We start from the raw sequence: 19,159 nt of genomic DNA, 5'->3' as shown, positions 1-19,159 counted from the left end.
TGGCAACCTGCACTTCCTGGAGCGTCTCTATGGAGACCACGACTTCCGGAAGTGCCCGGGACCAACCTTCCCCCGGCCTCTTCTCGCTTTTTCTGGCCATGGCCTAAATCTAGTGTCTCCAGAGGGGCACTGGTTAACGTCCCGGCCCAGTCTTCTCCGTTACAGGTCTTTCCCTCACGCCTCCTACCAGCCAGAACCTAGGCGGACGGGCCCTGAATGAGGCGGAACCTTTTTGGGGGACGGCTGCCCTTGTGGAGGCTCCTTCCGGCCCGGTTCTCGGCTCTTTCCGCCTCGTCGCGGTCTTCGGGCTTCGGCTGTTTCCGGAGCCAGTTCGTCCTCTCGCTGGCTCGCTAGCTCGTAGCTGCCGGCGACGAGCTGCGGAGTAGCTGGGCTGGGCTGCAGATGTCGGACTCTCTGCTCACCTCGGGTTCTGGGTTCTTGAACCCCGCCGGCGACGGCTTAGAGGCTGGAGCCGGAGCTGGGGACTGTCCGGCTCCCGCCGCAGGTACGTACCCCGGAAAGCTGAGAACCCCCTTAAATTGAGGGGCGAAGGGGTCCTCCCCGCGCCGCCCCCTCCCCTATGTGGCTTCCCCTCACTATCTTTTAATCTTTCTTTGCATCTGCAGAATCTAAGCATTTTCTGTTTCCCTGCTCCACAAGGCATATGGCAGGCGCTTAATACATGTTTATCGCCTAACCCATGCTTGCAGCCATTGGGGTGACATCGTGCTGCCGACCACCCAGGAAGGGGACCTTCCTCCGTCCTTCTCCAGAGATGGACGTGGTGGATACTGACCTCGCCCAGCCCCACCCCATTCAGAATAGATGCGCCTTCCCTCCCCAAAGCGCTCCGCTGCCCGCAGCCCTCTCATTATCCGGAGGGTGCTGCTCTTGGCTGAACTTTCTCATTCTCGTTTCGTTCCTTTCACGCTTCAGCTGCCCTGTCCAACCTCAGCCGGGACGAAGGCGTCAGGCTGATCGCCCCTAATCGCCGTCCTCGCCTCACCCTCTGTTTAGCCCCAAGCCCCGCCCTCCTCTACATGAGACCCCCTCTTCTCAGCCCCTGACCCCTAGGGTCCACCTCAGCCCCTCAAACCACCCTCCCTCTGCTCCCCCGTCCCCAGCCTTTTGCCTTCATCTGTTATTGACTCACCTCCCTCAGCGGATCGTAGTTTTGGAACTGGAAGGGACGTTACATCAAGAGGTTCTTAACTCGGAGTCCAGTGGATAAATTTCAGTCAGTCAACGAGATTTATTAAATGCCTATAATGTGCCAGGCCCTGTGCTAAGAATTGGGGATGGATACCAAGAAGGGCAAAAGATATTCCCCGCCCTCAGTGTAATGGGGAAAAAGTGGTACCAGTTTTCACCATCCTTTGGTTTCCTTTATTATCGAATACATTTTGTTTTTTGCACTTAAAACATTATTCTCAGTAGTCCAGAGGCCTCACTAGACTGACAAGGGAGTCTATGATGCAAAAAAAGGTTTAAAAATCACCAGGCTAGGTCATCAATCCCAACCTCTTCACTTTACAGAGGCGAAACTGAAACTTAAAGACTTTAAATGTTTTGCCTAGGTCACACAGCTTTAAGTAAATGCCTGAAGCCAGAGAAACCAGGTCTTCTGAGGCCACTTTTAGTACTCTGTAGGCTACATCTATACATTTATCACTTTATACACTTCCTCTACATCCAGTGCTCTATACAGTACATCTGCCTTTCCCTCCTCCTCCTCCTCTGGCCAGGCCAGCACCCAACTACGCCCCATCCCTTCAGCTCTTGTCCTTGGGCCATCTGTTCAGTAGCTAGTCCCTTTCCCTGCTTGTCACTACCCCTATTGATCTGGCCCTCTTCACTGGCTTGGGATTTAGCAGTGGGTTCCTTCAACAAGAAATAGACTCCATCATCACCCTTCCTACTTCCCTAAAAGAGGTGGGATAATTGGTGCTATTTTTGAGGAAGTAAAACAAAGTGTAGTTTATCATGGCAGTCATTAATCCATTTTTGAAATCAAGGTATAAATATTGTCTGTCATGTGTAACCCTCAGTACTACAGAAGACCACCAATTTGACCACCTGGAGAACCCATGATATAATTTATGTCTGTTATATGGTTTCCCTTAGGCCAGGTATCTCTGGAGATCCTTCTTTTTTCCACTTGTTTCTCCTATTATCCACTGCCCCCCACCCTCCCCCCGCCCCCCCAAGGATGAGGGAAGAGAGCCTTACAGCTCTTTCCCATGACTATTCTGTGGAAACTTAAAATGTCTTTGTGTTTGTCTCTCAACATTTTTCCTTGACTTCCAGCTGGATCCTCCTTTCACTGATTTTTCCCAGGCTACTAGCTACAGGGAATACTCAAGGGAGCACGTTAAAGTCCCCTTTGAGACATATTCCCATTTCCTCCTAACTTCCTCAACAAACTATATGACGTCTGACTTATAATAATGGGATTGAAGGTTAGTAAGTAATTTATTAAGCACCTACTACTATTTCTCCTAACCACATACAAAGGAAGGCAAAAGACAGTCTTTGCCCTTGAGGTCATAATCTAATGAAAGAGACAACGAACAAGCAAATATGTACAAACAAGCTATATACAGGAACTAAGAGTGATTGGGAAAAGCTTCCTGGATAAAGGTATATTTTAGCTGGAACCTGGTGGATCCAGGGAAGCCAAGAGGTAGCCATGAGGAGGGACAGTGTTCTAAGATTGAGGGACAGCCAAGGAAAATGTCTGGAGCCAAAAGATGGAATGTCTTGTTCGCAGAAAATTGAGGAAGTCAGTGTCACTGTATCTGAGTATACATGGCAGGGAGTAAGGTGTAAGAAGACTGGAAAGGTAGGAAGGGGCTAAGTTATAAAGGAGTTTGAATGCCAAACAGAAGATTTTGTTTTTGATCCTGGAAGTGATACAGAACCATTGGAAATTTTTAAGCATGGGGACGATAGGGTTGGTCCTGTGCTGTTAGAAAATCATTTTGGTAGCTAAATGGAAGATGTACTGGAGTAGAAAGAGACTTTATAGCAAGGAGACCAACCAGTGGGTAATCCAGGCATGAGGTGATGAATGTTCTACCAGGGTGATAGCAGTTATCACAGAAAGAGAGGGGTGTGTATTTGAGGAGTGTTGCAAAGGTGAAAGGCCTTGGCAACAGGTTGGATTTGGAGGGTGAAAGATGGTGAGGAATAGAGGGTGACAAGTAGGTTGTGAGTCCAGGAGACTGGAAAGATGGTGGTGCCCTTGAAAATAATAGAGAAGTTTGGCAGTGGTTAGAACTTAGGGGAAAATATGAGTTCACAAACATGTTGAGTTTAAAATGTCTACTAGACAATTTTGTTTAAGATATCAGAAAGGAAGCTGGAGATGTGTGACTAGAGGTCAACAGAGAGTTTAGAGCTAGATAAGTAGATTTGAGAATCATCAGCATAGAGATAATTATTAAATCCATGGGGGCTGATGAGATCAAGTGAAATAGCGGAGAGGAAAAAGCAAAGAGGATCCAGGACAGAGCTCTGTGTGATGCTCACTGTTAGCAGATATGCTCTGGATGAAGATACAGCAAAGGAGACCAAAAAAGAGTGGTTAAATAGGTAAGAAGAGAACGAGAGGAGAGTGGTGTCCCAGAAACCTAGAGAGAAGAAGGTATCAAAGGGAAGGAGGAGATTGACAAAGTCTTCAGAAAGGTCAAGAAGAATTAGGATTAAGAACAGGCCACTGGATTTGGCAACTGGGACATCACTGGTAACTTTGGAGAGAGCAGTTTCTGTTGACTAAGATGAAGTCAGAAACCCAATTATAAGGAGTTAAGAAGAGAGGAAAAGGGGAGGAAGTGGAGGCATTTGTATTGCAGATAGCCTTTTTCAAGGAGTTTAGCCACAAAAGACAGAAAAGATTATAGGGTGATAGCGTGGGAATGGAAGGATCAAGTGTGGGTTCTTTTCAGGTTGAGGGAGACATGGATATATTTGTAGGCAGTAGAGGAGTCAGTAGACAGGAGAAGACTGAAAATAAGTGGGGATGCTGAGGCGGGGCTGGGGTGAGAAGGAGAGTAATCTGTTGGAGGAAACAGGATGGAATGGGATTCTCTGTGCAGGTAGAGGGGTTTGCCATGGCAAGGAGTAGGGCTGCCTCTTCATTTGAGACAGGGATGAAGGAGGAGATAGTGGTAGAAGACATCTGCATGGTATGAGATGAGGAGGAGGGAAGAAGAGGGAGCTCCCAGTGAATGGGCTCATCTTTTTCTCTAAAATATGAGGTTTTCAACTAAGCGGGTAGAAGGGGAAAGCCACGGGAGGTTTGAGGATTGATGAAGAGGTTTGGAAAAACCCTGTAGAGAGTGGGATAGTGAGTTGATAAGGGAGGTGTGGAAGGATTGATTTCCTAGTAGCAGTGAAGGAAGGCCCAGTAGAGGTGTGGTGTAATATAAATTTGTAGTAGGCCCAGTCAGAATGTTTGTGTGATTTTCTCCACCTCCATTCAGCAACATATGTTTAGGAGCAAAGTAGGTAATTAGGGTGGGACGTTTTTTACAGTCTTCTCTTTTGGAATGCTAAGGCCATCAAGTGCCTTTAATGAGTTTTGCCTTTGTTTGAATGGGGCAGGTAAAGTGGGATCCTTTTGTTTTGGAGTGCTTCTCAGCACTGAGGTAATCCAAGTACCTTTGATGAGTTTTGCCTTTCAAATGTAATGGCAAGCAAAGGGGACTTTTTGTTGTCTTTGTTTTGGAGTGCTTCTTATCACTAAGGAATCTTTGATTGAATTGGGAGTCTTTGATGACCTGCTTACGTCAAGGCTAGTGCACATGGGTTTAAGTCGCAGGGTTGTGATGCCCTCTGACCCTGGGGAAGCATTTAAGTCACAAGAAAGCCTAGGTCATGTGAGTTTGAGTCACATGGTTATGATGCCCTTTGACCCTGAAGAAATGTATATGCACCCAGAAGTTAGCATTTTGCCTTTGGGGGCACACTCATTGGAAGAGTGTTGGTTGTTTGGCCAGATAAGACTCTGGGTAGCCATAGGACCTTCCCCCCCACTGCCAGCTTTGAAACTCAGATGTTGGTACCTCTCTCTCTGGTAACTATGTAATTCGCTGGTCAGACAGCTAGAGGCCTGTCTGTTGATTTCTGTGTGTGTTTGCTCTGTTTATATAATGTATGCTTGTAATTTCTGTTTGTATACTCTCTGAAGTTCGGGGTGCTGGCTTTTTCAAACCCTGAACCAAGCGAATGATGTATGTATGTTTAATTAAAGTGAGATTGCTAACTCCTTAAAGTTGCTTTCCTTAGAAAAGCATGTCAGAGAACCTATGCTGGCAGCCTTCCTGTGTGCTTTTGTTGTTGGTCTTTCACCTCCACAGCAGCTGCTTAGCAATATTATTGTTACACAAAGGTAGTAGATAAAAGGCATGATCCAAAGCTGAAGCTTTGCAGGGCACAATCAGTAATATAAGGGGGCAAGAGACTCAAGGGAAGAGTAGAATATGGAGTTGAATTGTTTTACCAAGGAGTCAAGATGGGGAAAAAAGGAGAGAGTGGCCGGTACAGGGATGATGACCTGAGAGAAAACTGAGGGGTCAAGAGATTGGAGGTCACAGTGTGGGGGAAGAGTAGGGTTCTGTAAGGAAAAGCAGAGGGAGAGGTGAAAAGCCAATAGATTATGGTCAAATAAGGAGATTTCAGAGTTCTTGAACATAAAGGTTGAACATCTGTGGGTGATGGAAAAATCTAAGAGTACGACCACCTCTCTATATGGCTAAGGTAGAGAGGAAGAATAATAGATCATTGAAAGTGAGAAGGCTGAGAATCTGGGCATTTAGGTGAGTGTCAGTATATATATGTTCAAGTCTCCTAGTATGAGGGCAGGAAGTTGGGAAGAGATGGATTTTGAGCCATGTGCTGAACTCATTGAAGAAGAAAAGAGGGTACCTTGGAGTTTTGTGGATAACAGCTACCAGGATTTTGCTTGAATGGAAGATGTGGATTGTATAGACCTCAGAGGAGGAGAGTTGGTTAGTAATGGTGGTAGAGGGAGAACCTGGAAGGGTTCAAAGGGAACAAAGGATGTTCAATTCTCATACCTTGGCCAATGAGCTAAGAACAATGGAAGGAAAGTGCAGCCAGTACTGGAAAGGGTGGCCAGGGAGGCTGCATATTCATGGGACAGCCAGATCTTAGTGATTGCCAGAAAATGGAAGAAGGAGGAGGAGAAAAGATTTAAGATGAAGGCAAATTGGTTGCCTATGGAGCAAGCATTCCAGAGGGCACAGTGGAAAAGGTGGGTAGCATTTGTTTAAAACTTTGGGGTGGGAGGATTGAGGAGGTGGAAAAACTTTAGAGATCTTATTTCAATCCACTTAGAAGCATTTGAAACTCAGAGAGGTTCAGTAATGAAAGACACACAGGTTGTAGGTAGTAGAAACGGGACTTTCATCCAGGTCCAAAGGGATATGAGACTGTAGCCCAAGAAAACTCTTTAATTGCACTGGTTGGCACAGGACTGATTCAACTCTGTATTTTTCTCTTCAGTGGTGATAGAAAAAGCAGATGTGATACATCTGTTAGTTTGGAGTTAATGAGAAGACCCGCACTATGTTAGGCAGACACCTGGTAGAGAAGGGAAGACATGGACAAGAATAACATGGTGCTGATGGGCATTGTTGGTTTGGGTTGATGATGATGATAACTGGCATTTCTATAGTGCTTACATATATTATCTTATTTCATCTTCACATCAACCCTTTGGACAAAGGCGCTACAAAATAGTATTATCCTTGTTTTATAGTTGAGGAAACAGGCTGAGAAAGGTTAAATGATTTGCCCATGGTCACATAGTATCAGAGCCAAGAATAGTTTTTTACAACCTGTCTCTCACCTGCATCTTTGGGTGCAGTATGTTTATTAATGAGATCACATATCCATTGGAGTATGATGGAATAATTCATGTTAATTAATTGTCAGTCAACAAATATTTACATGTTCATTATTATGCTAATGAAGTGAGAGAATTTAAAAACACAATACATAATCCATTTCCCCAAGGAACTTATGATTTATTTGGAGAGACAAAATGAGTTTACTTGAAACTAAAACAAACAATATGGGACTATATAATTCCATTTTTCAGTATGTTCTAGTAGGTAAGGTAGACCTTGAACTGGATCTTACAGTATGGGTAGGGTTTAGATAAAAGAAAACGAGAAATTGCTTCAAACATTTTTAGAACAGGAAAGGAACCATAAAAATCATCTGGTCCCAACTCCTTATTTTATGGTTGGGGAAATTGAAACTCATTGATAGGTTAAATAACTTGTTCAAGATTACATATCTAGGTGAAATGAAATAGCATGATACAGTGGAAAGAAAACTGAATTTGGAGTCAGGATCTGGGTAAAAAACATCCTGACTTTCTTACTTATTTTATTACCTGTGTGACCTTGGGAAAGTTATTTAACATCTCTGGGCCTCGCTTTCCTCATCTGTAAAATGAGGTGTTTATTTTTTAAAAATTTTTATATAATGCTTTTTAAAAATTAATTTATTTCTAGTTTTCAACATTCACTTCCGTAAGATTTTGAGTTCCAAAATTTCTCTTCCTCTACCCCAAGATAGCATGCAACCTGATATAGGCTCTATATACACATTCATATTAAACATATTTTCATATTAGTCATGTTGTAAAGAAAATTGGAACTAATGGAAGGAATCATGAGAAAGAAGAAACAAAAAAGAGAGCAAATGGTATGCTTCAATCTGCATTCAGACTCCGTAGTTCTTTTTCTGGATGTGGATAGCATTTTCCATCATGAGCCTTTGGGACTTATCTTAGATCCTTGCATTGTTAAGAAGAGCTAAGTCTATCGAAGTTACTCATCGCACAATGTTGCTGTTACTGTTTACAATGTTCTCTTGGTTCTGTTCACTTCACTCAGCATCAGTTCATATAAATCATAAGGTTTTTTTGAAGTCTGCATCCTTATCATTTCTTATGGAACATTACATGTATTCCATTACATTCATATACCACAACTTGTTCAGCCATTCCCCAAATGATGGGCATCCCTTCAAGTTCTGATTCTTGGCCACCACAAAAAGAGCTGCTATAAATATTTTTGTACATGTGGGTCTTTTTCCAAAAGTGAGGTGTTTTACTAGATGATTCTATCTCTTCTGATGCCTAGTCTAAAGCTCCTTCATATTTGTTTCTAATGATGAAATTGGTGTCTAATGAAAACAAGTATTAGAATTTATGAGAACAAGAGCCATTCCCCAGTTGATAAATGGTCAAAACATACAAATAGGTAGTTTTTAAAGGAAGAAATCCAAACTAGCAACAGCTATATAAAAATGCTCCAAAATTACTAATAATTAGAGAAATGCAAATTAAAACAGCTCTGACATTCTACTCCATGCCCAATAGATTGGTAAAGATGACAAGGAAAATGAGAAAAAGTGTTGTTGAATCATTTTCAGTTGTGCCTTCATGACTTCATTTGGGGTTTTCTTGGCAAAGCTATGGAGTGCTTTGCCATTTCCTTCTCTAGTTCATTTTACAGGTGAGGAAACAGAGGCAGACAGGGTTAAGTAACTCTTCCAGTCACACAGTAAGTGTCTGAGGCCGGATTTGAACTCAGGTCTTTCTGACTCCAGGGCCAGTGTTCTATCCACTGTGCCACCTAGCTGCCCTTGGGAAAAAATGGACACATTAATTTGCTGCTAGTGAAGCTGTGAATTCGTCTAACCATTTGTATTGGTGATTAAGGTGGGACTTTTTTATTGTTTTAGAATCCTAAATTAATTGTCTTTGATTGAGTCTTACTAGGTGCAAAACCCCAGGCTGGTTAGCAAACTAGTTGGCTAGTTTGAGAGAGGTGGGAAGCCCCCAGGGCCCTAAGGGGAGTTGCTAAGACCAAAGCCAATAGTAGGCGCTTAAGTTCTGGTCACTCAGATGACGTTTGATGATGTCTAAAGACTGTATAAAAAGAGAGAACAGAGCTGTTTGCTTGGTGGCTCTCACTCTTGGAGGAGTGTTGATGTGGAGACTCTGGGCAGCTGTTGTTAAGAGCCCTCTGGCTTGTGAACCCAGATGTTGATGGTTTCTTGGTAACTATGAATTGTGATCTGGTCTGTTTATATTGTGTATGTTTGTAACTTGTTTGTATTTGCTCTGGTTCAGATTGCTGGTCTTTCCTCCTGAACTAAGTGAATGATATTTGTATGTTGGATTAAAGTAAGATTGTTAGCCCTTTAATGTTACTTTCTTTAGTAAAGCAGATCAAAAGAACCTGTGCTGGCACAGCTCTTGATGCTGAAGTCTTGTTGGTCTTACACCCCACAGTTGCTGCTAGCCGAATTGTTGCTACACCATTTTGGAAATCATTTTGGAACATAGTAAGCTCAGCCACAAATCCAAAGTACTAATGGTGAAGCATGCTACCCACCTATCTCCCAGTAAAGAGATAATAGACTCAAGGTGTAGAATGAGATACACATTCTGTGGAAATGGCACATTTGTAGATTTATGTTTATTAACTATGCTTATTTATTACAATGATTGTAATTTTCCATTTTTCATTTGCGCAGGGGGGGTAATGTAAGGGAGAGGTTATATTGCCAAAATAAAAGCAGGTTGTGGAAGCATTGTTAAACATGCATAGAAGTTAACAGCAGGAAGTTTAGAAAGAAACAAATGAGGACAATTTTGAAAGTAATGTGCTATATTTATATACTTTTTAAAAAACCAAAGCTGTATGTAATTTGTGGTTTCACATAATTTTGTTTCATTTTTCTTTGTATATGAAAATATTCAAATTTTTTTGGTTAAATTTGGAATAAAAAAATTTTTAATGGAATGAAGGAGGGATAGACATAGGAGAAATTTTGATTTAACTTAGGATGTGAGGCTCTAAAGAGAGTGATGAGTCAAAGATGACTCCAAGATTTTGAGCCTGGGTTATTGGGAAAGTGGTGATGCCATTATAGATATGGAAGTTAGGAGAGATAACTCCTCCTTTCTTTAACCTTGTGAATGTTCAAGATAAACAGATGGAACCTGTTTGGCTGAGCTTTTCCCAGCCACACTTATAAAAAGTCAATTTCTGAAAGATTTCCACTTGTATCGAAGGATTACAATTGGAATATCCAACAATGTGCGTAAGGTTTGGATGAAAACATGGTCGGAGATGCTAGGATACCGGACGTAGCCTTAAGAGGAAACTCTGCAAGCTGTGAAGAGTAAGAGGAACTCATCTAGTCACATTCTTCTTTTACCCTTCCCTAGAGAATAGCACAACACATGAGCAACAACCCAAAAAGAATGAAATTGAATGAATGTTCTGTTATGCTCTCCAAAGGAGAATAAGCATTAAGAAATATGGAGTGTGTGTGTGTGTATTTGCTTTTAGCAAAGGGATTCAGTTTTCAACTTACTAGCAAGCATCCTAAATAACTGTGGTTCATTTTTAAAATTTCTTGAAGCATACCTTATAGAGAGTCACACGTTCATTATTAACTAAAGTCTTGGTAAGAAACCAGCTAGGAGCTGCCATACTTCGGTTATCAAGATGTACTTGTTTAATTTAATATGATTGTTTTTTAATAACCTCTTCTGCTTGGGGGCATATGAGTTCTTCAGTTCCCAAAAGAACAAGTTGCTTTTCAGAAAGTAAAATACTTCACCTAAGTGTTGCATCATTTGTCTTAATTTAGGGGGTCTTTATGGACACTAAGGGAAGAAATTCTGCAATAGAGCACACCGCTACTTTGATAGTTGTTGGTTTTGTCCATAAGATGTTGAACACTTAAAACTGTTGAAATAGAATTCATGGTTCTGAAGTAATACAGTATGCAGTTGGTATACAGTGAATATTCCTTTTATCTTCTAACTTCCTGTTACAGTTTTGTCTTAAATAATATACTTTTTCATCTACCAATGAACACTTAATAAGCACTTAATATGTGTTGAGCAACGACATATGAAGACATAATTAAATAGTCCCTTTCCTCAAAGGTCTTACACTCTAACAGGAGACAAGCATGTATTTAAGTACATATATAAATAATATATGCAAAATGAATATCAGGGAGTTTGGGGAAGAGAAGAGTGCACCGGCACCAGCTGAGATCGGTTTTATGCACGGCTTGTTTTGGTTGTTGCATACTACCTCATAAAAAGCAGATACTTAAATATTAGTTGATTGACATTTCTACTTGCTAGGGCAGCAATATGATCACCGTCTCAGGATGTTGTTCCTCCTTCAGTCTCAAAGAGGACCAGTGATACCACCAGTGATGTCTTGACTTGAGCCTGATTTGAATTTAAGTGAGACAGAACTGCACAAAGTCATCAGTCTCAGTCTCCCCCAAATCACTGGAGTCCAGTGGAAAGACAAAAGTCAAGATGATTGGTGATGGCCCAGGATCTGTCTCAGTGAAAAGAAACCCTGGAAGAAAGGCTCAGAAGAAGTGGGTGTTTTCATTCTAGCTGTGCCTTTAACTAGCGTTGTGATCTTGGGCATGCCATTTCATTTCTCTGGGCCTCTAGTTTCCTTATCTGTAAAGTAAGTATAAGACTAGATGGTCTTTAATGCCCTTTTCAAGCCTAAAACTTGTATGATTCTGTAATATTAATATTAATGATCACAGACCAGGAATCTGAAACCTAGATGGTGTCATACTCAGGAGTTTTAAAAGGTTGTTTTGCATGGTCTTAATGACTTAGTTATAAAATAGATGTTGACAATTTTTTGTTCATATATCTCCTATCTGTAAATAATACATCGATTCCTCTAAACCTAAAAAGATGGGATAATTATCTCCTAATCCAAGAGTGGGGGTGCCATTTCTCTAACATAGATTTATAGTTCTGTGGGAACTCTTCTGAAAAACCTTTACGTAATAATCAAATCATTTGCTTTTTTGACTTTTTTTTTTTTTTGAGAAAGCATGGGATGCACACTGAATAGGAATCTATAGCATTATAAGGAAGTCCTGATATGAGGCTTCTAATATAATTGTCTGGAAAAAGAATTTCTTATTTTGAAAGTTATATTAGGGGGCAGCTAGGTGGCGCAGTGAGTAGAGCACCAGCCCTGGAGTCAGGAGGACCTGAGTTCAAATGTGGCCTCAGACACTTGACACACTTACTAGCTGTGTGACCTTGGGCAAGTCACTTAACCCCAATTGTCTTGCCTTTCCTCCTGCAAAAAAAAAAAGTTATATTAGATACAAAATAGGTTCTTTTAAAATTGAACTTATTTTCTCACTTGACTATGCTTAGTTTTGTTTTATGAATCATAAATTATGGAGTTAATCTTGGACTTCCTTTTTCTTCCTTCTCTATCTCATTTGACCTCTCAACTACCCTGTTGCCTCTCTGAAGGGTACATTCACCATTTTCTATATCATGTTTTGCTGAACTTCAAAGACTTGTGAGTTGGAAGGCGCTGCAGAGGTCATCTGGCCAACCTTGTACCTGAACAGAAGTTTGCTTCACAAATTTTTATTAGTGTTTTTGTCAGATAAAGTATACTTTTATCAGTACATCTTGCTTTTTCTTCTTTGTTTTTTCTAACTTACTAAAATCAGGCATTTAAAAAAAACTGGAGGCATATAATTGTCTCCTTTTATAAAGCAGGACTGCATTCCCCCTCCCTCTTATACTTCTGCATATAGAACTATATCTCTTCCTATTTGCTTTTATCACTTACTGTCCCTCTGAATCTAATTAAAGTTATATTATTCATAGTTCCTACCCATATCACTTAGTTAATTAATTGGGAGGCAGTCAGGGGTTAAGTGACGTGCCCAGTCACACAGCTAATAAGTGTCAAGTGTCTGAGGCTGGATTTGAACTCAGGTCCTTCTGACTCCAGGGCCAGTGCTCTATCCACTGTACCACCTAGCTGTCCCCACATCACTTAATTTAAAAATAATCCAGAGAATTTTTTTAACTTAAAAATTATACGTACCCATTTTATCAATTTTTCAGAAACATTTTATTCCAAATTCTAAAAATATTTGTGTACATATTATGATGTCAAGATACTGTGAAGACCACAATGCTGATATCCTAGATTAGATTAGTTCCCCATAAGTATTCTCCCTTTTGATTCAGTAGAAAATGACCTTTCCTTAATTTCTTTCCTATATGTATTTTTATGTTCTAAAAATTAGTACTTAATTCCCTTTGAAAATATCCTGGGACTGGTTGATTTTATATTATCTTTTATGTACTTAACTATTTCCCCCTTTTTTAAAAAAATAAAAAGATTTTTCTGTGTAAAGAAGGAAATAGCCTTCATAAATTTTTATTTATGTTCAGAGCAAATGAAGACCAAGCAAGGGACAGAACTTGGGAGCTAATGTATTGTTAACAGATGACGAGCCTACTCAACTCTTATTTTGCTTCCATCTTATGTAAGGAAATTGGTCTTCAAACAAGAAAGCTAACATTGACAAGAGGAAATTGAAGCCCAATATAGAGACAGTAGTACATAGATACTTTCAATGAGCTCAAGTCACCAGGGCCAGATGAATTACAGAGTATTGGAAAAAAACCCTGCAGAAGTGATTGAAGAATTGCTGATTTCTTTGAGAAATCATGGATGAAGAACAATAAAGATGCAAGAAGACTGGGATTAGGCAGATGTTTTGATTTTTTAAAAGTGGTAAAAAATGAATTTCAGAAACTATAGATAAATAAGCTGAAATTTTCCTTGAAAGAGGGGCTCTTAGTCTTAACATTTCTTTTCTACGTATCCCAACCCTTTAGTAGTATTCAGTCAATCTTTGTTGAATGGAGTGAATAAATGAACAAATTTAGTCTTATGTCATAGAATTACAGTTGTTAGATTCAAAGATGGTTTTCTGAACCATCAGTCTGTTTTATCCGTATTCTACTTTCTTTAGCTGGTCTTGTATTAGGCATACTTAGGATGTTCTTGCTTTCCAAGAATGATTTATTCTTGATTTTATAGTATGCCTGAGTTAGATAGGCAGGAAACTCTTTTGGTAAATAAGTTCTTGTCACACAAATGAGTTGTGATTATAGAATGATTGGATTTGAATAACTCGAATAACTTGAAAAATTTATGTGCTTTTCCTTCCAGGGTAAAGACCTTGCCCTGAATATGATGAGGGTAACTTGTTAACATTTTTCCCCCAAGCAAATCTGTCAGATAATTAACAGTGTGCTTCCTGTCCTTGCTTGAATATTAAATTATTTTCTCTTGTTTCTTTGACTCCTTAGAAAATGAGGATCCAGACCACAGAGCCAGTGATATTGCTTCCCCAGTGATGAGTGCCTCTGATCAGGAGCCTTCATCCTCACCTGGCAGGTAGGAATTGCAGCTCTTTGGAATAAACAGACCCCAGAACTTGTAGGGATCTTTTCGTGGAGGAGAGCAGTAGCCCTCAGGAAGAGACAAGTAAAAAATAAGGAACAGGTTTCATTTTGTCCTACTTAGTTCATCTGTCCTGAATTTTGTTTAGTAGGTTGTGATACCTATTTTTAAGTTACTAGTTTTCTCATTAAACTTTATTACAGAAATCAGATTCACTGAGACATTTTAAGCATGGTCTCTTGGTCAGATGAGAGGCAGCCTGTTGTAATAGAGAGAGACTTAAGATCAGTACTCCTTGGGTTCAAATCCCATCTTAGATACATGCTAACTTTGTGACTAGGGGCAAGTCCCCTGGCTTCTCTGAGCCTCAGTTTACTTGTCTATCCTATGGGGTAACAATAAGCCCCTGTATCATGGGGTTGCTATGAGAAGCAAAGGAGCTTAAGTTTATGATCATAAACAAGTATTTGATAAAGCCCTCACAGTGACCCGACACTGTGTTAGTTACAAAGTCAAACAAAACAGACCTTACCCTCAAGGAGCTTACATTCTACCAGGAGAAATGACACGTGGCATTTAAATTAATGCAAAATATATACACAGTAAACACAAGTAAACACAAAAGTAATTAGGGTGGGGAGTGTTGTGTAGTAACTGCTTGGGGGAGGGTGTTGATCAGGAAAGACCCTATGAGAGAAGTGGCATTTAGACTGAGCTTTGAAGGGAGCCAAGAATTCTTTTTCTGTGTGTGTGTGTCAGTATCATTTTTATTTGAATTCTGCTGAAAAGATGAGAAGAACAAGAGTGACAACAACAAGCATGATAAGAATTATAGTAGTTGTGCCCTGCTCCCCTTCTGTGCTCCATGAATAATAATACCGCCTCCAGGCTGAAGGCCTGGTCAGGATGAATTTCAACATCCGCTCACAATCTTAGGGAGCTAAGAATTCTAAGAGGAGGAGGTGCCTCCCAGGCCTGGGAACTCGCCTGTGCAAAGGCACAAAGATAGAAGATGGGATATGTGGGGTCTTTGGCCAGAAGAGTGCATGAAGAGGAGTCACCTAGAAAGGTAGGCTGGAGCCAGACCAGAATTAAATACAAATGTCAGCTACTGTTATTTTCAGACATATGTAAAATAGAACGGAAGACCCAAAGTACATTTATATGAAAATGTTTGAGGGTTTTCCATTTTTGAATGGGCGATCCATTATGTGTATTGTAATCTCCCTGCCCACCATCTAATGAAATGAATAGGGAAAGCTCAGAAAGACCCTCACTTAACCACAGGCTGTCCTCTGATGGTTGTTCTTCCTCAGTCATCTGAGTCATGGCCTGCTCTTCATGACCTCACTTGGGGTTTGGTAATATCTGTGAAACAGATTGGTGCCTGAAAGTGCTACATGAATATAAACTGTTAATATAGGTCTCATATATCACATATCTCATATATCTCATAATATATATCTCATTCTCATAATCCTGTGATTTGGGATAGTGCAAGTTTATTGTCCTTTCTTCACTGTTGTCAGAACTAATGCTTTAGAAGTGAAATGGCTTGCCTGCCGTGACACAGCTAGTATATCTGGGCCACAATTTAAAGGTCCATTTGCTGAACCCAAGTCCAATGTTCTTTGCACACAGCCAAGTCATACAAGTGGGTTGTGGAATTTTTCCCCCTTATACCTATCTGTAGTTTCTTCTCTTTCTATCAGTCTCTAAGGGAAAAGTCTTTTCTAGAATTCAGAATGTTAGTTATGAACAGCAAGGTGACAATACAATACATAGAATACTGGACCTTGAGGCAGGAAGACCTGAGTTCAAATCCAGGCCCTTACTGCTTTGGGACCCTGGGCAAGTTACTTAACCTCTGTGCCTTGGTTTCCTCATTTGTCAAATGGAGGTAATATTAGCACCTATCTCCCAGAGTTGTTTTGAAGATATGAGGAGATGATATTTGTAATGGCCTTGCAAAATCTTAAAAGGGCTGTATAAATGCTATCCGTTATTCCAGAGGACTTTGTTCTATTTTTAAGGTTTTATGTTATTGAATATAGCAAACACTCTAGAAGAAACAGCCTCCTAAAGAATCTTGGGTATTTTATTAAATGATAGCTCATATGTCTTTGCTGTCTTACCATGTACAAAGAACTTTTTTAACAACCCAGTTAGTCACATAGTACAAGTATTATCTCTGTTTTGTAGTGCTTCCTTCTACCCTAGTTACAGAATGGGAACAGCTATCAGTTTGCTTAATTCTATCTCCCTGTTCCTTACTCCGCTCCATATTCATAGAATCATAGGATTTAGAGCTGGGAGATAATTTAATATAGGCCCCTCATTTTATGGATGTTCAGCATACATTGATTTGAAGGAGCTGCCATCCCAGAAGAGCTTTTTTCCTTTTAATATTAAATATACTTATCTTAGGAGAGGAAAAAGAGCAGTCTTAGGCAAGATGACATTTAGGTTTGTTTTTTAAAATCCAGCACATGATAAAGACTAAGTTTAGTAATTATTTTACATCTCTGTCAAAAATGATGGTTTTTTTATCCCACTGCCATCTCTAGTGAGACAGACGGAATGCTTCCCCCCTCCTGCCACCAAATACACTTTTTTGGTCTTACCTTTTCCAGGCCAGGGGAGAGCAAAGGACTTGAAATGGGTATTTTCCCTTAACTATGGTTTATCATACACATGGAATAATTTGTAATTTAATTTACTTCCAACCCCCTACCCCCAAGTTCTTCAGAGAATAAAAGCCTGCAGAGTAATGAAATGCAATTGTTTCATGTGGTATACGATAGATCCTTTTGGTAAGGAAACTATGGAAGGGCAGCGACGTGGCAAGGTGCTGGGCCTGGAGTCTGGAGGGCTCATCTTTCTGAGTTCAAATCTGTCCTCAGACGTTTACTAGCTGTGTGACCCTGGGCAAGTCACTTGACCTTGTTTGCCTCAGTTTCCCCATCTATAAAATGAGCTGGAGCAGGGAATGGCAAACCGCCAGCCAAAGAAGTGGTGGTGGGGGCACACTGTAATAAGTATTGGACATGTAGTCAGGGAACTAGGGTGCAGAGGCCAACTCTTCCACTTGCTACCTGGGTGATCTTGAGTGAGTTACTTGACTTCCATGGGCCTCAGTTTCCTAATCTGTGAAATGAGGGGGTTGAACTTTCCAGCTCTAAGGCTTATGATCTCATGATGACTGTGTATGTCCGTGTTTCTCGTAGGCACTCCTATACAAACCAACTCATGCGCTCTAGGACAGGGCCTTATAGTGACATGGAGGTGACCTTGGCAGATTCTTAAAGGTTATGCCATTGACATATGCAAAAGTTGGCAAATTCTACCAATTGGAAAAGGTTTCAAAAGTAAGGGCCAGTGATGATGGTGTGGAGAGGCTAATGATGATGACGCGTATGTGATTCAGAGACAAGCCTAGTTAACTATGGAGAAGTTATTCACTGGCTTGGTCTCAAGTTGATGAATTTTTCAGCCGCAGTAACCCTCGAAGACAGTCTACGAAGTAATCAAGGGGTTATGACTACATCATGGAGGGAATATCCAGAGCAGTACAGCAGTAGATCCTGGAACTATTTAAACATAAAATTGAATATTCCCTTTTCTAGGTATTTGAGGGAAGTATTCAATAAATGGAAGGACTTATCCCATTTTATATTTTTAATAAACTGTCTCCAAAATGTAGTTATTTCCCCAAAATGACTTACAAAGCAGCGCATGTTTTTTGCGGTCATGTGATATGTTTTTAATGGTAAAAAGAAATAATGAAAGACTTTGCTCCTGGAGAACAAGTAGATTTTTTTAATCAGTTTAAATGACCTTTGTTTTAGTAAAGGCTGTTCTGGTTTGAGTTAGATACCTTCTCTTTGATTCTCTCCATGTCATTTGTGAAAAGTAGAACAACTTAGATTCCTCCTTTTCTCTCTTGTTTATCATCTGTAGAGGTGATTGGCACAGATCCTAGGAGACAGGTACTTTGCTCTCTTCAGCCTCTGAGCCCTAGTTTTCAAAACTTTCAAGTCAGCCAAATTTTAGTGATCGGTCAGCTAAAGCATTTCAGATATAAGGGCACAAGGCAACAGAACTGAGTGCTGAGCGGGGATCCTTTAGATGCCAACTTCTTCAGAAAATTGCTCCAAAGTGAATGTTTCTCCAGAGAGCCCTTGAATTCACATGTTTTCTTCTTCTGAGAGGCCACAGATTGTATCTTCTGTGACTGAGGATGTAGCTGAAAATCCGGGAAAAGGCGATGGTGCTTTGGAGCAGCAGGCTTTGGTGGGTCAGGAAACACTGTCAGGAGACCAACTTCTTAAAGAGGTAAAGAGCATGTACTTTCAAATCTTAAAGGGGAGAATTTCTGATATTATAGTCTAGGAATTATCCTCTTAAGTTTTGTCTGGTTTTATAATTTGGGAATTAAAAGTAGAAACAGAAATTATAGACTAGGAAGGCTAATTTTTCATATTTGTGTTTCTAGCTCATCTCACAGAATTGCATCTCTTCTCTGTTCCAGCACACTAAATGCTTCAATAATGAATGAATTGAACAAAATTGTGATGCCATGTTCCCTAAAATTGCCTTAATATCAGATTAATTGATTAATAATCAGATAGAATTATAGATTCATAGCCCTTTTGAGTGAAAAAGAGAAATTTAGGAGTCATCTAGTTCTACCTTTTCATTTTAGGGATGAGGAAATTAAGGCACAGAGATGAAAAGTGACCATACAGTTCCATAGGTGGTAAATAATGGAGCTAACACCCCAAACCAGCTCTTCTGACTCCAAATCCTGCGTTCTT

General features: G+C 40.4%; 1 protein-coding gene across 1 annotated transcript in view; it reads left to right on the top strand.

The window, feature by feature from the left end:
* Nucleotides 1-31: 31 nt before the first annotated feature.
* TMED8 (transmembrane p24 trafficking protein family member 8) overlaps nucleotides 32-19,159 on the top strand; it is a 30,636-nt gene continuing 11,508 nt past the window's right edge. The window contains exons 1-3 of the mRNA XM_036736334.1: nucleotides 32-505; nucleotides 14,249-14,336; nucleotides 18,554-18,677. Of these exons, the coding sequence (XP_036592229.1) occupies nucleotides 403-505; nucleotides 14,249-14,336; nucleotides 18,554-18,677 (315 nt within the window). The 5' untranslated portion in view covers nucleotides 32-402. The remainder of the gene's footprint in view (nucleotides 506-14,248; nucleotides 14,337-18,553; nucleotides 18,678-19,159) is intronic.

Source organism: Trichosurus vulpecula, chromosome 8 (genome assembly GCF_011100635.1).
Source record: "Trichosurus vulpecula isolate mTriVul1 chromosome 8, mTriVul1.pri, whole genome shotgun sequence".
NCBI classification, from domain to species: domain Eukaryota; kingdom Metazoa; phylum Chordata; class Mammalia; order Diprotodontia; family Phalangeridae; genus Trichosurus; species Trichosurus vulpecula.
This window is presented reverse-complemented; position numbering and strand designations above follow the sequence as displayed.